Raw genomic sequence first — 17,882 nt, forward strand, 5'->3', positions numbered from 1 at the left:
CATTTAAACCCATGCACACGCAGCGTTTTGGTTTGTGTCATGCGCAAGATGATGCGCAGGCGTAAGCATGCTTTTGCATGTGTTTTGGCATGCGTTTGCACATGCAGACGATACGCTGTGGACGCATACGCAAATGTGAACTTAGCCTAAGACTCACTTTTTTTTGCTCCAAAAATGTGGACGAAAATGGGTGGTGCCTCTTATAGTCTCGATATACAGTGGGGTACGGTGTATAGTGTGGCTGTGGTGGATAGGTGGGGGAATGGCATCGATGGAGCAGCGGGTCACAGGAGGCTGGATATTCATGTATATTCATTTCTCTTAAGTATCGGCACACGTGACCACAGGCAGCTGAAGGAAGCCGGTGGCTTACTCTGCGCGCTACTGAAGAGCAATGAACACTCACTACTCTTTGCACGCACAGTCCCAGAGAGTATTCTGGCAGCTGTGCTCTGCTGCTTACAAGCATAAAGCAGTTTCTAGCACCGGAGCAGGATGCTATGAGGGAGCGCCCGGTAGGTAAGTGTAATGGTTTGTTTTATTAAATGTTTTCTGATGGGGCCATGTATACCAGGATGGGGATGGGGGTGAGGGCCAATTATAAGAATGGGGCCATGCATACTAGTATAGGGATGAGGGCGATCATTCCTGCCAGGATAGGGATGAAGGAGCCATGCATACCAGGATAGGGATCAGGAGGCCATGCATACCAGGGTAGGGATGAGGGGGCCATGTGTATCAGGATGGGGATGAGGGACCATATATGCCAGAATAGGAGATATTAAGTACAGAATTGACCACATTTTTTGCTTAAATTTTTTTTCCTAATTTACTCCTCTAAAACCTCATAGTACGAAAAATACGGTATTCCAGCCAGTTTACGCTCCAAAAAATCAAATATCGCTCATTCACTTCTGTGCCTTTTTGTGTTGCCAAACACTACATTTCAGACCTTTATTTCAGATTCAAAGTGGTGTAGGAGATACAAATTTACAAGGCAATCTTCAGAACTGTGGCATTTACACCAAGTAAAAAATACATACTTTTGGCAAGTGATAGGTCTTCTACTCTAATATGCTGTGTCAAGTTTAAACCCTATTCACGCAAATTGATGAAAGGTGAATGAAATAGATTATTGACTTATATCAGGAAATATAATGGACATACAGTTATATCCAGAAATATTTGGACAATGACGCAAGTTTTGGCAGTTTAGCTGATTACCAAAACATATTCAAGATACAGTTATATAATCAATATGGGCTTAAAGTGCAAATTATCAGTTTTAATTTGAGAGTATTCACATCCTAATTGGAGAAATGGTTTAGGAATTACAGCTCTGTAATGTGCAGCTGCTTCATTTTAAAGGGATCAAAAGTAATTACTCAATCAAGATCAACCTGTGCCAGAATGACGGGAAGAAGAAAGTATGGAGATGGCTTGAAACTCCACATCATCCAAATCACACCACATCCTCTGTAAAACATGGTGGAGGCAGTGTGATGGCATGGGCAAGCATGGCTTCCAATGGCAATGGGTCACTAGTCTTTATTGATGATGGGACTGAAGAAAATCAGCCAGATTAATTCTGAAGTGTACAGGGCGATGCTTTCTACTCAGATTCAACCCATTGCACTAAGGTTGATTGGACAGCGCTTCACAGTACAGATGGTCAATGGTCATAAACATGCGGCGAAAGCAACCCAGGAGTTTTTTAAGGCAAAGAAGGGGAATATTCTGCAATGTCCGAGCCAATCACCTGATTTCAGCCCCATTGAGCAGCATTTCACATTCTTAAGACAAAACCTAAGGCAGAAAGATCCACAAACAAGCAATAACTGAAGTCAGCTGCAGTGAAGGCATGGGAAAGCATTACAAAGGAAGAAACCCAGAGTTTGGTGATGTCCATGGCTTCCAGACTTCAGGCAGTCATTGCCTGCAAAGGATTAAAAATGAACATTTTATTTATGGTAAAGTTAATTTGTCCAAATACTTTTGAGCCCCCGAAATGAGGATTCCTTGTAAAAAAAAAAATGGTTGCAATTCCTAAACATTTCACAGAATATTTTTGTTCAACCCCTTTAATTAAACTTGAAAGTGTACATTTCCGTTGTCTCAATTACAAAGATATAAATGTGCCCCTGCACATTTATAAGATTATCTCAGCTCAGGAACATTTTTTTAAACACAATCAATTGTGAAAATTAATATTATTCCTAGCTCTATTATTTAAAATTTACTTTAAAACCTCTTTAAACCTGAAAGTCGGGACTTCAATCGCATCTTAGTTGTTTCATTTTAAAATTAAAAATAGCGTCATGCAGACCCCAAATCACGAAGATTCAGTCCCTGTCCAAATATTTCTGCACCTAACTGTACATGTCAGTGCAGAATACCAGTACGGTAGATTATTTATAACAGAGTAAATGAAATGTCATAAACTCTCATACAATGTAATAGTATTTTGAAATACAAATTGTTGCTCCTACCTTATATGTGCCCCCAAACAGAAATATGTCAGTGATGTGTGAGGAAGATAAAAAAAAGTCCAAAGTTGTTATGTAACTATGGTGTGAGTGCAAAGAAAAGTAAAAAACTACATCTCATTTTTTTAGGTCTACATCTTCAGACCAGATAGAGCTTCTGGATCACTTGTTAGGATTTTTCAAGCTTTGGGGAAAAAGGTGAGTATTCTGATTATTTTCTGGGTTTCTTCTGCGATCATTTATATTGCATTCTATTTAGCTTACATTTGTGATAATTTATAATGTGATAATACTGGCATTCTGCAATATGACTGGCTATATGCAATAAAAATGTGTTCTTGACAGTGATAGCCAATGTTCTAGAGTACTAATGTGTACTGGGGCAAACTGAGCGTTCACTAAGGGTCGATTTACATGGACTGGCGAAATTATATCACCTATATGATCACCAATTGATAAATTTTTACCACTTGGTGATCATTTAATTGCCTATTTACACAGGGAGACCGCAATAAACAATGTACACTGAGCGATCTGTAATAGATCTGTAATTGACTGCTCAGTGCCCATAGGATGCCATAGTTCTCAGCAGTGCGAGTCCTGTTTATAAAGGACGCTGATCTTTTGCTGCACATAAGATCATTGAGGGATCGACAGTCTGTTTACCCTGAAAAGATTATTAGGAAACAAGTGTTCTTAACTCTGCTGAAGACCCCTGTCACTGTCATCTCAGTCCGCCTGTGAAATTCAGCCACAGGCTGAGCGCCATAGGAAACCAACATTTTCACTTTATGCTGCAATACTGTGTTATTACAGTATATAGTGTAAGCAATTAAATGATTAAAGGATGAAGTCCCCTAAAATAACGAAAACAATGTAAAAAATAAAGAAAAATGTTTTTTAAAAATATAAAAAATAAAAAAAAACATAAGTTCAAATTGACCCATCTTTCCCTTGTTAAATCTAAAGAAAAAAACTACCGTACATTTTTTGGAATTGTCGCATTCATAAAAGCCTGACATATTAAAATGTAGAACTAATTAATCCTTTTGGTAAATGCCGTAAAGAAAAAAAAATCAAAATGCCAGAATTGCGTTTTTTTTTTAGTTACCTCCCTAACATAATGTAAAAAGCAATCAAAGAATCGTATATACACAAAATTGATCTGGTTAAAAACATCAGCTCACCGTGCATAAAACAAGCACTCACAAAAGAAAATGAAAAATGGTACAGGTTTGTGAAAATGATGACACTAAGCAAAAAAAGTTGAATGATTTTTCATAGATGTATATTTGGTATTGGTATTGCTGTAATCAGACTGACCTGGACAATCATGCACAATTAGGGTATGTGCAAACGTTGCGGATTTACTGCGGGTCCGCAGCGTTTTTTGCGGTGCAGAAATGCCGCAGATCTGCAATTGATTTACAGTACAATGTAAATCAATGAGAAAAAAAAATACTCTGCAAATGGTGCAGAACATTCCGTGCGGAAACCCTGCGGTTTAAAAGAAGTAGCATCTCATTTATTTTTTGCGGATCTGCAGCGTTTTTGTACCCATTCCATTATAGAAATCCACAGGGGTAAAAAACGCAGTAAATCCACAAAAAATCCACAGCAAATCCCCACAAAAAAACGCACAAAATCTGCACAAAAAACGCGACAAATCCGCACCTGCGTTTTCTGCCAAGTGATGCAGAATCCGCACCATAAATTCCTAAGCCTATTCCGCAACGTGTGCACATAGCCTAAAGGCCATGAAAACAAAATCCCCCCAGAAAACAATGGTGGGATTGCATTATCTTTACAATTTCAGCACACTTTTTTCTGGGATTTTAATACATTACATGGTAAAGTGAATGGTGCCATTGAAACTAAAAAATTCCCACACAAGTCCTCATACGCCTATGTCAATGGAAAAATAAAAAGTATAGGCTCTTAAAAGAAGGTGAGGAAAAAACAAAAGTGCAAAAACAAAAAAATCCAGCAACCTCCTTCTTAGAGAAGCACTACTCCTCCCATCACAGTTTTTATCCTCTTAATATATTGCAGTCATCATATTATGTGTACTTACAATTGCTCATTTTGCCTTTCTAACCATCTAATTCCTCTCTTTTCTCTGTTCTATATTGAAACAGAAAGCCTATTGTCCCTGCATAAATCATTCCCCTCTTCAACTCCTGACCCAGCTGCTTCCTCCTCCCCCTGCCATGAACTTATGCAGTGACTTATGAGTAGGGTTGAGCGACTTTTACTTTTATAGGATCGGGTCGGGTTTCACGAAACCCGACTTTTTCAAAAGTCGGGTCGAGTGAAATCGGCCGATCCTATAAAAAAGTTGGGTTCGGGGTTGGCCGAAACACGAAACCCAATGCAGTGCATTGGGTTTCCAATGGTTCCCAGGGTCTGAAGGAGAGGAAACTCTCCTTCAGGCCCTGGGATCCATATTTAAGTGTAAAATAAAGAATTAAAATAAAAAATATTGCTATACTCACCCTCTGACGCGCCCTGGTTCTAACCGGCAGCCTTCCTTCCTTAGAATCAGCGCGTGAAGGGCCTTAGATGACGTCGCGGCTTGTGATTGGTCGCGCGACCGCCCATGTGACTGCTCGCGCGACCAATCACAAGCCGCGACGTCACCGAAGGTCCTTCAAGCGCTGATTCTTAGGAAGGAAGGCTGCCGGAAAGAAGCAGGGTGCGTCCGAGGGTGAGTATATTCCTATTAGGTATATACTCACCCTAGGTATATACAAACCCGACTTTGCCAAAAGTCGGCGACTTCTGAAAATGGCCGACCCGTTTCGCTCAACCCTACTTATGAGTCATACAGGGAAATTAGACTTCCTGTTTCTACATAGAGCTTATCATTCAGCTAGTCTGTTTTTATTCTTGTAATGTCATGGACCTAATGGAAAAAAGAAGAATTAACTGGGTAGAAAGGCAAAATGAGCAATTGTAAGTAAACAGTGGTGATTGCAATATATTGAGAGGATACAAACTTTGATGAGAGTGCTTTAAATTTATAAATGGCTGAGGCATATGTTATAGAAAAATTTTCTTTACATATTTGTACTGTATATAACAAATCCAAGATAGCCATAGCCAAGAGTGGATAAAGACAACACTGTACTGCTCTTATTAGTGATGTGTAGTTAGCTACCTCCTAAGTATTAGCCATTTAAATACAGTCTGTCACTCTTAACCTCAAGACCATCAAGTTCTTGAATTATGTTACAAGATCGATGTCACTAATATGTAATTGTGCTCATTGATCACTGTCAAGTGAACATTAACATGACTATATGCAGTTATTGAATATGCTAAAGCAAACCATTAAATAGATTAGTGAAGTGTCCTTGTGGAATTACTAAAGAATTTCTCAGACACTGCTTTAATAGTAAGTTGGTACTGACTGAATGTTAAAGCAAGTCTGTATTTGGTAATTAATATTGCTGTAATCTGTCAGCTGTGATCACTAAGCTCAGCAGCCAAATTGTACAAGTTGACTTTGGAAAACCATCTATGCTCTATTCATATACCAATATCTATAAAAAAAAACTGCATGTAGCTCAATAGAGATTTCCAGATTATATACATGACCGTATTAGAATGGAATTTTGTATTTATATTTTTGCACTTCTATTACTTTTAGAATAGAACTGAAAGAGAAAATGTATCTTTTGTGTAATGTAGCTCTTTATAATACTTAAATAGAATTAGGTTTTCGCTGCCCCAGCAGCATAATGTAGGGATCGATCTCTTTGGTAGTCGGTAGCGTTCACACAGGCAGGCAACGTGGTCGGGTCCAGAACAGGTGAAGTTTATTATTTGCATAAACTTCCAGATAAAGTCCATACAAAGCAACCTCTTCTGTTCACAAAAGGTATAACAGAACCAATCAGAAATAAGCAGTCCATATATAGCACAGGTTCATTCGTTTAGATGTTAGTCCTTCACTCAGCCTCTGCCAGAGACTGAGCACATACACAAGGTCATTCACCCTCTACACACAGATCATCACGGAGCAGCTCAGCCGCCCTTTTACACCAGCAGTACCTCTTGGATTGGAGGATGGGAATGACCAGACTCGCCCAGCTCTTCCAGTTTTTCTTAAAACCCGGACCCAAATTTCTGGCCCATAAAAAATCCTCTCGGTACAATCCATGCTGGAGCCTCCTCTCCGGTTTTCACCTCGGTGACACAAATACTCCATCCAGGACTTGTCCGGCTGCAACCTTACAGGGCAAATGCCTTGATTACAGTGATGTATGGCTTATTATGAATATGAAGGACTACATGGCAGCAGGTTTACTAGTACTGTTGTCATAATCTCTTACTGATAAAACAGTGATTGTTTCAAAACTACAGCAAGCAGCCCAATGACATATCTCTGGAATCAGAATCTCTGTCCCTACATCATGCTATTCTCAGGTAAAGGGGAACAATGCTGGTAACAGATTCCCTTTAAAGTTTTGCCTGTTTTGCCTAACACCTGGCAAATGACTGTTAGAATTGTCAGTGCCCATAAATATATGAATCAGTGTTCGTTAAAACACTTTTCCCAATCATTAGCCAATGTAAATATGGCAGCAATCAGCCCACAAATTATCAATTGCTAATTTGTTAGCTGACAGCATATTTTATGACTGCCTACATATCTTTGTATTTTTGGCAGCACTTAGACCCCATTCAGTTTGCATCAGCCACTGTAAGGCTGCCATCACACTAGCAGTATTTGGTCAGTATTTTACATCAGTATTTGTAAGCCAAAACTAGGAAACTCTCCTATCAGAATGAGCTCACAGATGGGTTCTCATATAAAGTCAAGGCCGAAAGTGTTGGCACTCTTGAAATTGTTTCAGAAAATGAAGTATTTCTCGCAGAAAATTGTAGCAGTTACACATGTTTTGTTATACATATGTTGCCTTTGTGTGTTTGGAACAACGCAAAAAAAAAAAAAACAGAAAAAAGACAAATTAGACATAATTGCACACAAACACCCGAAAACGCGCCAGACAAAATTGTTGGCACCTTTCAAAAATTAAAATAACATACAGTAATTCGCGCTGGTATAGCCAAGGTGTATCTTATAACTAGATGCACCGTTGTGTTCAATAAAGTTTGCAAAAAAGGCGTACAAAAAGGCCTCTGAGGGTTAGAATCAATGAGCACATACGTAACATAAAGAAAAAATTTACAGGTCATCCTGTTCATCAGACTTACCGTACCTGAGAACGTCTGGAAACTACCAATTTACATGCTTCAAGGTATTGACTATATAGATTTTTTAATTCTATATGAATTGACTATATACATCTGGAACTACAATTTTTATACATCTCGGACACAGCAATAGGCTGTAGTATCTGTTCACTAGATTACCCTCTATGCCTTTTTTGCAAACTTTATTGGACACAACGGTGCATCTAGTTATAAGATACACCTTGGCTTTACCAGCGCGAATTACTGTATCTTATTTTATTTTGTATTTCCTGCAATCTTGTGATTGTTTTATTCGCTGCAGGTAAATAACACTTTTGAGACATTAGCACCGCTTTCACTTATTTATTTATTACCTTTCAAAAATTGTGAGTAAACAACTTTGTTTCAAGTATGTGATGCTCATTCAAACTTATTTGTGGCTAGTAACAGGTATGGGCAATATAAAATCTGAAACCAGGTTGACTCAACCTTTGAATTGTGTGCCTGTGTGTGACACTAAGCATGGAGAACAGAGAGAGGAGAAGAGAACTGTCTGAGAACTTGAATACCATAATTGTTCAGAAAGTTCAACAATCTCAAGGTTAGGCTAAGTTGGAATACACAAGGATGTTGGAACAGAGCTTCCAAGAAGAATTGCTGCATCGTGTGCGAGGATCCATCACCAGGCAGGACACGCAACTACGTGGAGCAATTACTGCTGAGGAACTTCTGTTGGTGACCGTAAGGTATGTAATTTTGAAAAAGAAACTCCTGTAATTCTTCTTCTTCTTATAAAAGCCATGTACTGATTTTTTTCCCCATTTTCTTTTTTTTTCTACAGATTCCTGGCTACCGGAGTGTTTTGTTAAGGTTCAAAGAATTGTGATGAATAAATAAATGCTCACACGACAATTGAATAAACTAAAATGAATTTACTTAATAAAAGATAATAAATTTAAACAGTCACTCAAAAAAGCACATAATCAATAGTCATACATTACACTCTCAAGGTAGAAGTCCATCATTCATCGGCCAGGAAGCAAGAGAGAGGGCCCCAGCACATGTGCTCTGTTATATCTCTCCCGCTACCAGAGGTGTGGGGAATGATGTCACCAGTCTCTTGTCCACTGGCAAAGGTACATCCCCTCAATCCCCAATGAAACCTGATTTGCCAGTTTTTTTGCAACTGGAGGAGGGGGCTTCATGTAGGACACAAGCCAGAAATTCAACAACTGGGGGATGGGCCCCTGAACTCATGTGGGGGAATTATATATATATCTGATTGAAACCATATCAATAGCTCTATAATTCGTATTAATTGGAGTGTTGAAATCATTTAAAATATATAACATACAACACACGGAGATACCTTAAGATCTTTACATTTTCAATTTCGGATTGGACTGTCCACCCTTTCTGGGATTGTTGAAGACACCTGCCGTGCATTGTGTGACGTTCTGCATGCAAAATTCCTGCCCCAACCCACAACTGAACTCTGGCTGAAAAATTAAGAAAAATTGAAGGAAATTTCTAATTTTCCCAACTGTGTGGGGGCTGTGGATGGTAAACACATTCGGATTCTTAAACCTGCTGGAAGTGGATCCAAGTACTTCAATTATAAAAAATACTTTTCCATTGTTCTAATGGCGATTGCTGATGCTGAATGTTGATTTATCGCCATTGACGTTGGCTCATTTGGACGAGGAAATGACTCACAGACTTTCAAAAACTCTGACATGGGACAACATTTGTATGCTAATAATTTTAATTTTCCACCACCGCAACCTCTTCTGAACACTGAAAGACCGCCAATGCCATTTGTTGTTGGGGATGAGGCGTTTCAAATGTGTGCCAACCTCATAAAACCATACTCAAGTCAGGACTTGAATCACAGCAAAAGGATTTTCAACTACAGACTGACAAGGGCACGAAAAACTGTGGATCAATCTTAAAATAGAGACAATTGAAGAGGTTGTGAAAGCGTGTGTTGTTCTGCATAATTACATCCTGGCAAAAGATCAACTGGAACTGGATCATGCTCACCCTCTGAGGACTACTGTGGAAGTTGCTCAAATGAGGGATAAATTTGCTGCCTACTTTGTCTCTGATATTGGATTCGTGTCATGGCAAGATGAAATGGTTTAAGTTGTAAATAAGTCAAATGTACCTGTAATGCTATGCTCCTGTACTTTTTTCTGACTGTCACCTTTAATGTAATTTAATAATAAACACCTTAACTGTAACACCTGTTAATACACTCAACAATACACTCAACATTACACACATGTTTAAATAAAGTGATAAAGAAAACACAGTGAGACAGTTATTGTGAATAAAAAGAATTTTTATTAACAAAAATAAAAACAATTTTAAAATTAAAAAAATAAAATAAAATGTTATTATTTTCAGGTTCTGCGGGAGGGAGTGACATGATGGACCTGGGGGGGGTGTCGGGCTGTGATGGTAGGCTTGGCGTAGTTTGGGAAGTAGGGGAAGTGGAAGTGACAGACAATTGGAGGATTGGGTCGGAAACAATGACAGAGGACACATTGGGGGAAGAGGACACATTAGGAGTAGAAAACATGTTGGAAGGGATTGACACATTGGATGGGAAAGAACTAAGGGAGGGTATGGACAGACTAGAAAACAAAGACACATTCGGAGATGAGGGTGGAGGTGGTGGTTAATGCTTTTTTGGCAGTTTTACGTTTCCTGGATTTGGTTTTGCTGCTTCCTCGGTCTTTTCCTTCCTGTTGATGCGTGGTGGGAGTAGAAGTCTGGGCTGCTGCACTTGGCTGCATGGTACAAGTGGAAGGCAGGGATGCTGCAATCGGCTGCATGGTGTAGCTGGTTAATGTTGGAACAGTCCTAATGTTTAGCGGTGGTTGTGCTGGTGGTGGATAGTGCCACTGATGCTGACCTGGAGCTTTTTACCCTGTAGGGAAAGAACTTGTTGCCTGCTGCCGATACCAGGACTGCTATATGGCCTTGGTGTAACTATCCTGACAGACGTTCATCACATAGAGCTGGAGATCAGGACTAAGTTTTTCCGTCGCGCCCCGTTCTATAGCAGAAAAATAATGTTGCACCAGTCTATTAAGGTCGGCTTCCAGGCAGTCAAGGCATTTGTGGACGTCCTGGAAAAGTGTGTTCAAGTGAGTGAACCCACTATTCTTCTTTTTACAACTGCCTTCATCCCAGCCTGGAAGACCGAGCTTAAGTGAATAAACTCAGGCATGACTGACCTCTCACATGCCCTCTGCCACTGGCGATTAGACCCAAGTAAAGTAGTGGCAGATGGCTGGGAGAGGAGAAAACCTGATGGACCGGCTTCCTGTTCCTCAGCCTGTGAAGCCTGCTTGGTTGCTCCATCGCTGGTGGATGATTGGGCCTATTCGTTGGCTGGTCGATGAGGGGCCGCTCCAACAGAAGACGATCCAGGTTCTGTGGTGCTGCACCAGGTTCTGTGTGGGAAAATAAATGAAAATCATTAGTAAACAAATTAAAAGTTTAAATAATAGTAAGACAACACAAAAGATACTCACGTTCGCTGAGCAAGTACAGGCCTCAGAAAGAAAAGCCACTGATAGTACTTATATTCTCTGACTTTTTGAGCATCACCACTTCAAACCCGAATCTCCTCTCTCATGTCCTTACTGAAGCGATTCTTCATCGAGTGAACTTTTACTCTCTTCACTGTGAAGGGGGAAGAAAAAAAAATTATTGTAAAAAGACACCAACATTTACAGCAAAACCGACGTGTAAAAGGCCACATTGCAATACTTGCCAAAATCCTTTCTGACTTGTGGCCTTGCATGATCCCAATCATCCAACAGCGATCTGGCCAGTTCTTCCCAGAGTTGTCGGATCAAGGCTGAGTCGGAATGATTCCGTTTACAGGTGTTCCACGGCGCTGCTCGATCTTGCATAGCTTGAATAAGGACTTCATTATCAATATCCAGTTGTCCTTCCTCACGTTGTGGAACCTATAGATGAAATACAAAAAAAAAATTTGTAAGTGAAACTGAAAACAGATTCAATTACAACTCAGATAAAGGATACTTACACCCCGTCTTTCCTCCTCAGCAACTTGAGGCCGACGACCCTGTGAAGAATGATTTCCACTAGACTGCTCCTGCTCTTCTGCACTGTCAGGTACCTGTAAAGAAAATACATGATTTAACACATGTATAGTATTGACAGTCAATACATACCTATCAGTCTATCAAATGTGATTACATAATCAGTGTCATGTCTACTTTCGGAAGCTTCAGTGGAGGATATGATGGAAGAGCAGGCAGCAGTCAAGTGAAACACTAGAGAATAGACAAATATAAAAACTTGGTAGCAGCCAAACACAATGTAGCACAAAAAAATGGACACCAATACTTACACTACAGAAAGTAGTCCAACAACACAGCAGTCAGGCAGCACCAGGACAGCAGCACCTGGAAGGCAGCAGCAGGAAGGTAGCAGCAGCAGGAAGGTAGCAGCACAAGGATGGCAGCACCAGAAAGACGGCAGCAACAGGAAGGTTGCAGCACCAGGAAGACGGCAGCAGCACCAGGAAGATGGCAGCAGCAGGAAGACAGCAGCAGCACCAGGACCAGAGCAGCAAATAGTCTACAAGGAAAAGGAAAAAATGAGTACAGAGTACACAGGACAACAGTAACAGGACCGAAGTAGCAAACAGTCTACAAGGGACCTGAAAAAAATAGTGCAGAGTTCAGAATGCAAAGAGAAACAGACATTATCAAAGCTTCTATACTTACATCCAGAGTCTTGTCCAGAGTCTTGTGCTTCTGTCCAAAGTCTTGTGCTTCTGTCCAGAGTCTTGCGCTTCCGTCCAGAGTCTTGTGCTTCCATCCAGAGTCTTGTGCTTCCATTCAGAATCTTGAGAGTAATGGACTACCTGTCTCCACACCCCCTTTTATACATCAGTGATTTTGCAGGTGGTAACATCATTTCCTGGACATGATTAGTGTGAAGTACGCATGCGTATCAAACGCATGCTTACGCATGTCCTTGCATACCAATGCGTTCCCATATACAGTAATGCGTTTTTTTGACACAATCATCTGCAATCGACGCCTGACGCGGTGAATTTGACAGCGTGGGAAAATATTCAGAAACTTTCCCATGCTAATAAGTTCATGTCTGGTTAGGAGAGGAGGCTGCGCAGGCAGCTTTTCAGTCCTTCCTTCATGGTTTACAGCCTGGCCGGTAGCATTAGCACCGCTGCGGGTTGTAAACTATTTAACCCCTTAAGATGGATTGCGGCGTGGGACTTGACTGTATGGCGAACAGGTATGGGATATTGTTGCTTTTTTATTTTGCATTTTTTACAGAAGAACGAGGGCTTTGCTTGGATTGAGAGTGCAATAAAGATGTTAAACCTGTGTTTCATTATTTCATTAAAAGACTTTATAATGTATGTGTGTATTTTTAACCATTTCATACTATTGGATTAATAATGGATAGGTGTTTTATTGACACCTCTCAATTGTTAACTAGTCTTAATGTCACCTTACAATAGCGATGTGACATTAACCCCTTATTACCCCATATGCCACCGCCACAGGGCAATGGGAAGAGAGAGGCTAGGTGCCTGAATAGCCGCATTTTACAGATGCACCTTTTCTGGAGTGGCTTAGGGCAGATTTTTGTAGCCAGGGGGGGCAATAACCAGGCCATTAATATCTGCCCCCAGTCACTGGCTTTCCTTCTCTGGCGGAGAAAATTGCACAGGAGCCTACGCCAGTTTTTTCCGTGAATTAATCCTTTAATTTAACACTTACAGCTCCAAAATTTTACACACACACTACTAACATTATTAGTGAGGACATATATCAATCTAACAGATATGCAATGGTTTACTGCATGTAAACCATGTCTCATATCCTGCCGGGTTCTGCAATGATTTTACCGAACCCGACAATTGAATTATCGGCTATTCTGCTATCTAACTCTCTATGAAATATAAAGATATATAGATATATATATGTGTGTGTCAATGACATATATATATATATATATTTATATATATATATATATACAGTGCCTTGCGAAAGTATTCAGCCCCCTGGAACTTTTGAACCTTTTCCCACATATCATGCTTCAAACATAAAGATACCAAATTTAAATTTTTGGTGAAGAATCAACAACAAGTGGAACACAATTGTGGAGTTGAACAAAATTTATTGGTTATTTTACATTTTTGTGGAAATTCAAAAACTGAAAAGTGGTGCGTGTAAGATTATTTGGCCCCTTTAACTTAATACTTTGTTGCACCTCCTTTTGCTGCGATTACAGCTGTAAGTCGCTTCGGGTATGTCTCTATCAGTTTTGTACATAGAGAGACTGAAATTCTTGCCCATTCTTCCTTGGCAAACAGCTCGAGCTCAGTGAGGTTTGATGGTGATCGTTTGTGAACAGCAGTTTTCAGCTCTTTCCACAGATTCTCGATTGGATTGAGGTCTGGACTTTGACTTGACCATTCTAACACCTGGATACAATTATTTGTGAACCAGTTCATTGTAGATTTGCTTTATGTTTGAGATCATTGTCTTGTTGGAAGACAAATCTTCATCCCAGTATCAGGTCTTTTGCAGACTCCAACAGGTTTTCTTCAAGAATGGTCCTGTATTTGCCTCCATCCATCTTCCCATCAATTTTATCCATCTTCCCTGTCCCTGCTGAAGAAGAGCAGGCCCAAACCATGATGCTGCCACCAGCATGTTTGATGGTGGGGATGGTGTGTTCAGGGTGATGAGCTGTGTTGCCTTTACGCCAAACATATCATTTGGCATTGTTGCCAAAAAGTTCGATTTTGGTTTCATCTGACCAGAGCACCTTCTTCCACATGTTTGGTGTGTCTCTGAGGTGGCTTGTTGCAAACTTTAAACGACACTTTTTATGGATATCTTTGAGAAATGGCTTTCTTCTTGCCACTCTTCTGTAAAGGCCAGATTTGTGCAGTGTACGACTGATTGTTGTCCTATGGACAGACTGTCCCACCTCAGCTGTAGATCTCTGCAGTTCATCCAGAGTGAACATGGGCCTCTTGGCTGCATCTCTGATCAGTCTTCTCTTTGTTTGAGATTAAACTTTATAGGGATGGCCGAGTCTTGGTAGATCTGCATTGTTATGATACTCCTTCCATTTCAATATGATCGCTTGCAGAGTGCTCCTTGGGATGTTTAAAGTTTTGGAAATCATTTTGTATACAAATTCGGCTTTAAACTTCTGCACAACAGTATTACGGTCCTGCCTGTTGTGTTCCTTGGTCTTCATGATGCTCTCTGTGCTTCAAATAGAACCCTGAGTCTATCACAGAGCAGGTGCATTTATACGGAGACTTGATTACACATAGGTGGATTATATTTATCATCATTAGGCATTTAGAACAACATTGGATCATTCAAAGATCCACAAAGCTTCTGGAGTGCGTTTGATGCACTGAAAGTAAAGGGGCCAAATAATATTGCACGCCCCACTTTTCAGTTTTTGAATTTCCACAAAAATTTAAAATAACCAATAAATTTCTTTCAACTTCACAATTGTGTTCCACTTGTTGTTGATTCTGCACAAAAATTTACATTTGGTATCTTTATGTTTGAAGCATGGTGTTACAGAACCCTCAGCACCTTATGTGGGAAAAGGTTGAAAAGTTCCAGGGGACCGAATACTTTCGCAAGGCACTATATATATATATATATATATATATATATATATATATACCTATATTATGTGCAGACTCTTATTCTATCTATTCTATAAGTTGTCATATAACACAGAAGTTACCACGGAATATCACAAAATCTATGTCTATGCCACATATACCATAAATTATTGAAAGTAGTGATTCCAGGAGCTCTGTGAAAGGATGTGTGATTACCACCACCACAAGGAGCAGAAAACACTCCTACCCCGTGACCATAGACCCACCAGAGATTAACACCACACCAGGATCTTAATCATTAAAATTAATTTTTATTTTACAATTCAAAATAGCAACATTACAACAACATATAAAATCAAATACCAGTACGCACCACAGGACAATAAAATAATAATACAATAATAATATAATATACAATATAATAACAGCAATACCCAGAACAATATAGATCCCTACCAATGTTATATGTGCAGAATGCAGTATCCAAATTAATATATAGCAAAAAGAGCAATTTTTACAGAAAATATTGATATGAAATAATTTAACTGTAGAAATATTAAAAAGAAGACTAGATATAATAATTAAAGTGTTTATATGCTACAAAAATCTATTCTATCACAGGATGATCAAACCAAGAAAAAGTAACATATACACAAAAATCCGTGAGAAAACTAAAAATCTTGAAAAAAAAATATATATAAAAATATATGATATATATATAAACTATAAAAAATGTGCCCACAAGATAATCAATATATATTCTGCCACACACTAGTGTATATATAAAAGTGCTAAAGTGCTATAAACTTAAATACCAAAGAAAAAATGCCACATGCAGGAGCATGCAAAAACCAAACTGTTTACTATTACCAAATAGACCTTCCTCACTTAGATGAGTAAAGATCACACAAAAAGTGCTATGTGCTGTGCATATGAAGACTATATATATGTGCCACAGAAAAAAGGTAATTGCTCAGCTGCAGGTGATGCACGGAATACAATAGAGCGCTATGATATCAGGGATACAATGAGGCGCACACAGAAAGTGCTATGTGCTGTGCATATAAAAAGTATATGTATGTACCACAGAATTACTACTAAATATAGTGCTAAGAAATATAATTGCTCAGCTGCAAGGGATGCCCGGGATAACAATAGAGCACCGTGCTATCAGGGATATAATAAGGCGCACACAGAAAGTGCTATGCGCTGTGCATATAAAGAGTATGTATGTGCCACAAGAAGTTCTGCTATGTTATAGTGCTAAGAAATGTAATTGCTCAGCTGCGGGGAATGCATGGGATACAATAGAGCGCTGTGCTACCAGAGATACAATGAGGTGCTATATAATTATAACAAATACGAAAAGGGATCTAAAATTATATTGGCAATATATACCTTGGGTTGCTGAGTCCTGTGGGAAACGCACCCCGATGCGCGTTTCGGAAGAATTCCTTCGTCAGGCGCACTTTCTGTGTGCGCCTTATTATATCCCTGATAGCACGGGGCTCTATTGTTATCCCGGGCATCCCTTGCAGCTGAGCAATTATATTTCTTAGCACTATATTTAGTAGTAATTCTGTGGTACATACATATACTTTTTATATGCACAGCACATAGCACTTTCTGTGTGCGCCTCATTGTATCCCTGATATCATAGCGCTCTATTGTATTCCGTGCATCACCTGCAGCTGAGCAATTACCTTTTTTCTGTGGCACATATATATAGTCTTCATATGCACAGCACATAGCACTTTTTGTGTGATCTTTACTCATCTAAGTGAGGAAGGTCTATTTGGTAATAGTAAACAGTTTGGTTTTTGCATGCTCCTGCATGTGGCATTTTTTCTTTGGTATTTAAGTTTATAGCACTTTAGCACTTTTATATATACACTAGTGTGTGGCAGAATATATATTGATTATCTTGTGGGCACATTTTTTATAGCTTATATACAGTGGGGCAAAAAAGTATTTAGTCAGTCAGCAATAGTGCAAGTTCCACCACTTAAAAAGATGAGAGGCGTCTGTAATTTACATCATAGGTAGACCTCAACTATGGGAGACAAACTGAGAACAAAAAATCCAGGAAATCACATTGTCTGTTTTTTTAACATTTAATTTGCATATTATGGTGGAAAATAAGTATTTGGTCAGAAACAAACAATCAAGATTTCTGGCTCTCACAGACCTGTAACTTCTTCTTTAAGAGTCTCCTCTTTCCTCCACTCATTACCTGTAGTTATGGCACCTGTTTAAACTTGTTATCAGTATAAAAAGACTCCTGTGCACACCCTCAAACAGTCTGACTCCAAACTCCACTATGGTGAAGACCAAAGAGCTGTCAAAGGACACCAGAAACTAAACTGTAGCCCTGCACCAGGCTGGGAAGACTGAATCTGCAATAGCCAACCAGCTTGGAGTGAAGAAATCAACAGTGGGAGCAATAATTAGAAAATGGAAGACATACAAGACCACTGATAATCTCCCTCGATCTGGGGCTCCACGCAAAATCC

The 17,882-nt window shown here is 39.5% G+C and overlaps 1 protein-coding gene across 1 annotated transcript in view; it reads left to right on the top strand.

The window, feature by feature from the left end:
* The window catches only part of ITGA9 (integrin subunit alpha 9), a 720,867-nt gene that overhangs the window by 218,181 nt on the left and 484,804 nt on the right, over positions 1-17,882 (top strand). Inside the window, exon 8 of the mRNA XM_069730329.1 lies at positions 2,616-2,684. Coding sequence (XP_069586430.1) covers positions 2,616-2,684 — 69 coding nt within the window. The remainder of the gene's footprint in view (positions 1-2,615; positions 2,685-17,882) is intronic.

Source organism: Ranitomeya imitator, chromosome 6 (genome assembly GCF_032444005.1).
Source record: "Ranitomeya imitator isolate aRanImi1 chromosome 6, aRanImi1.pri, whole genome shotgun sequence".
Taxonomy (NCBI): domain Eukaryota; kingdom Metazoa; phylum Chordata; class Amphibia; order Anura; family Dendrobatidae; genus Ranitomeya; species Ranitomeya imitator.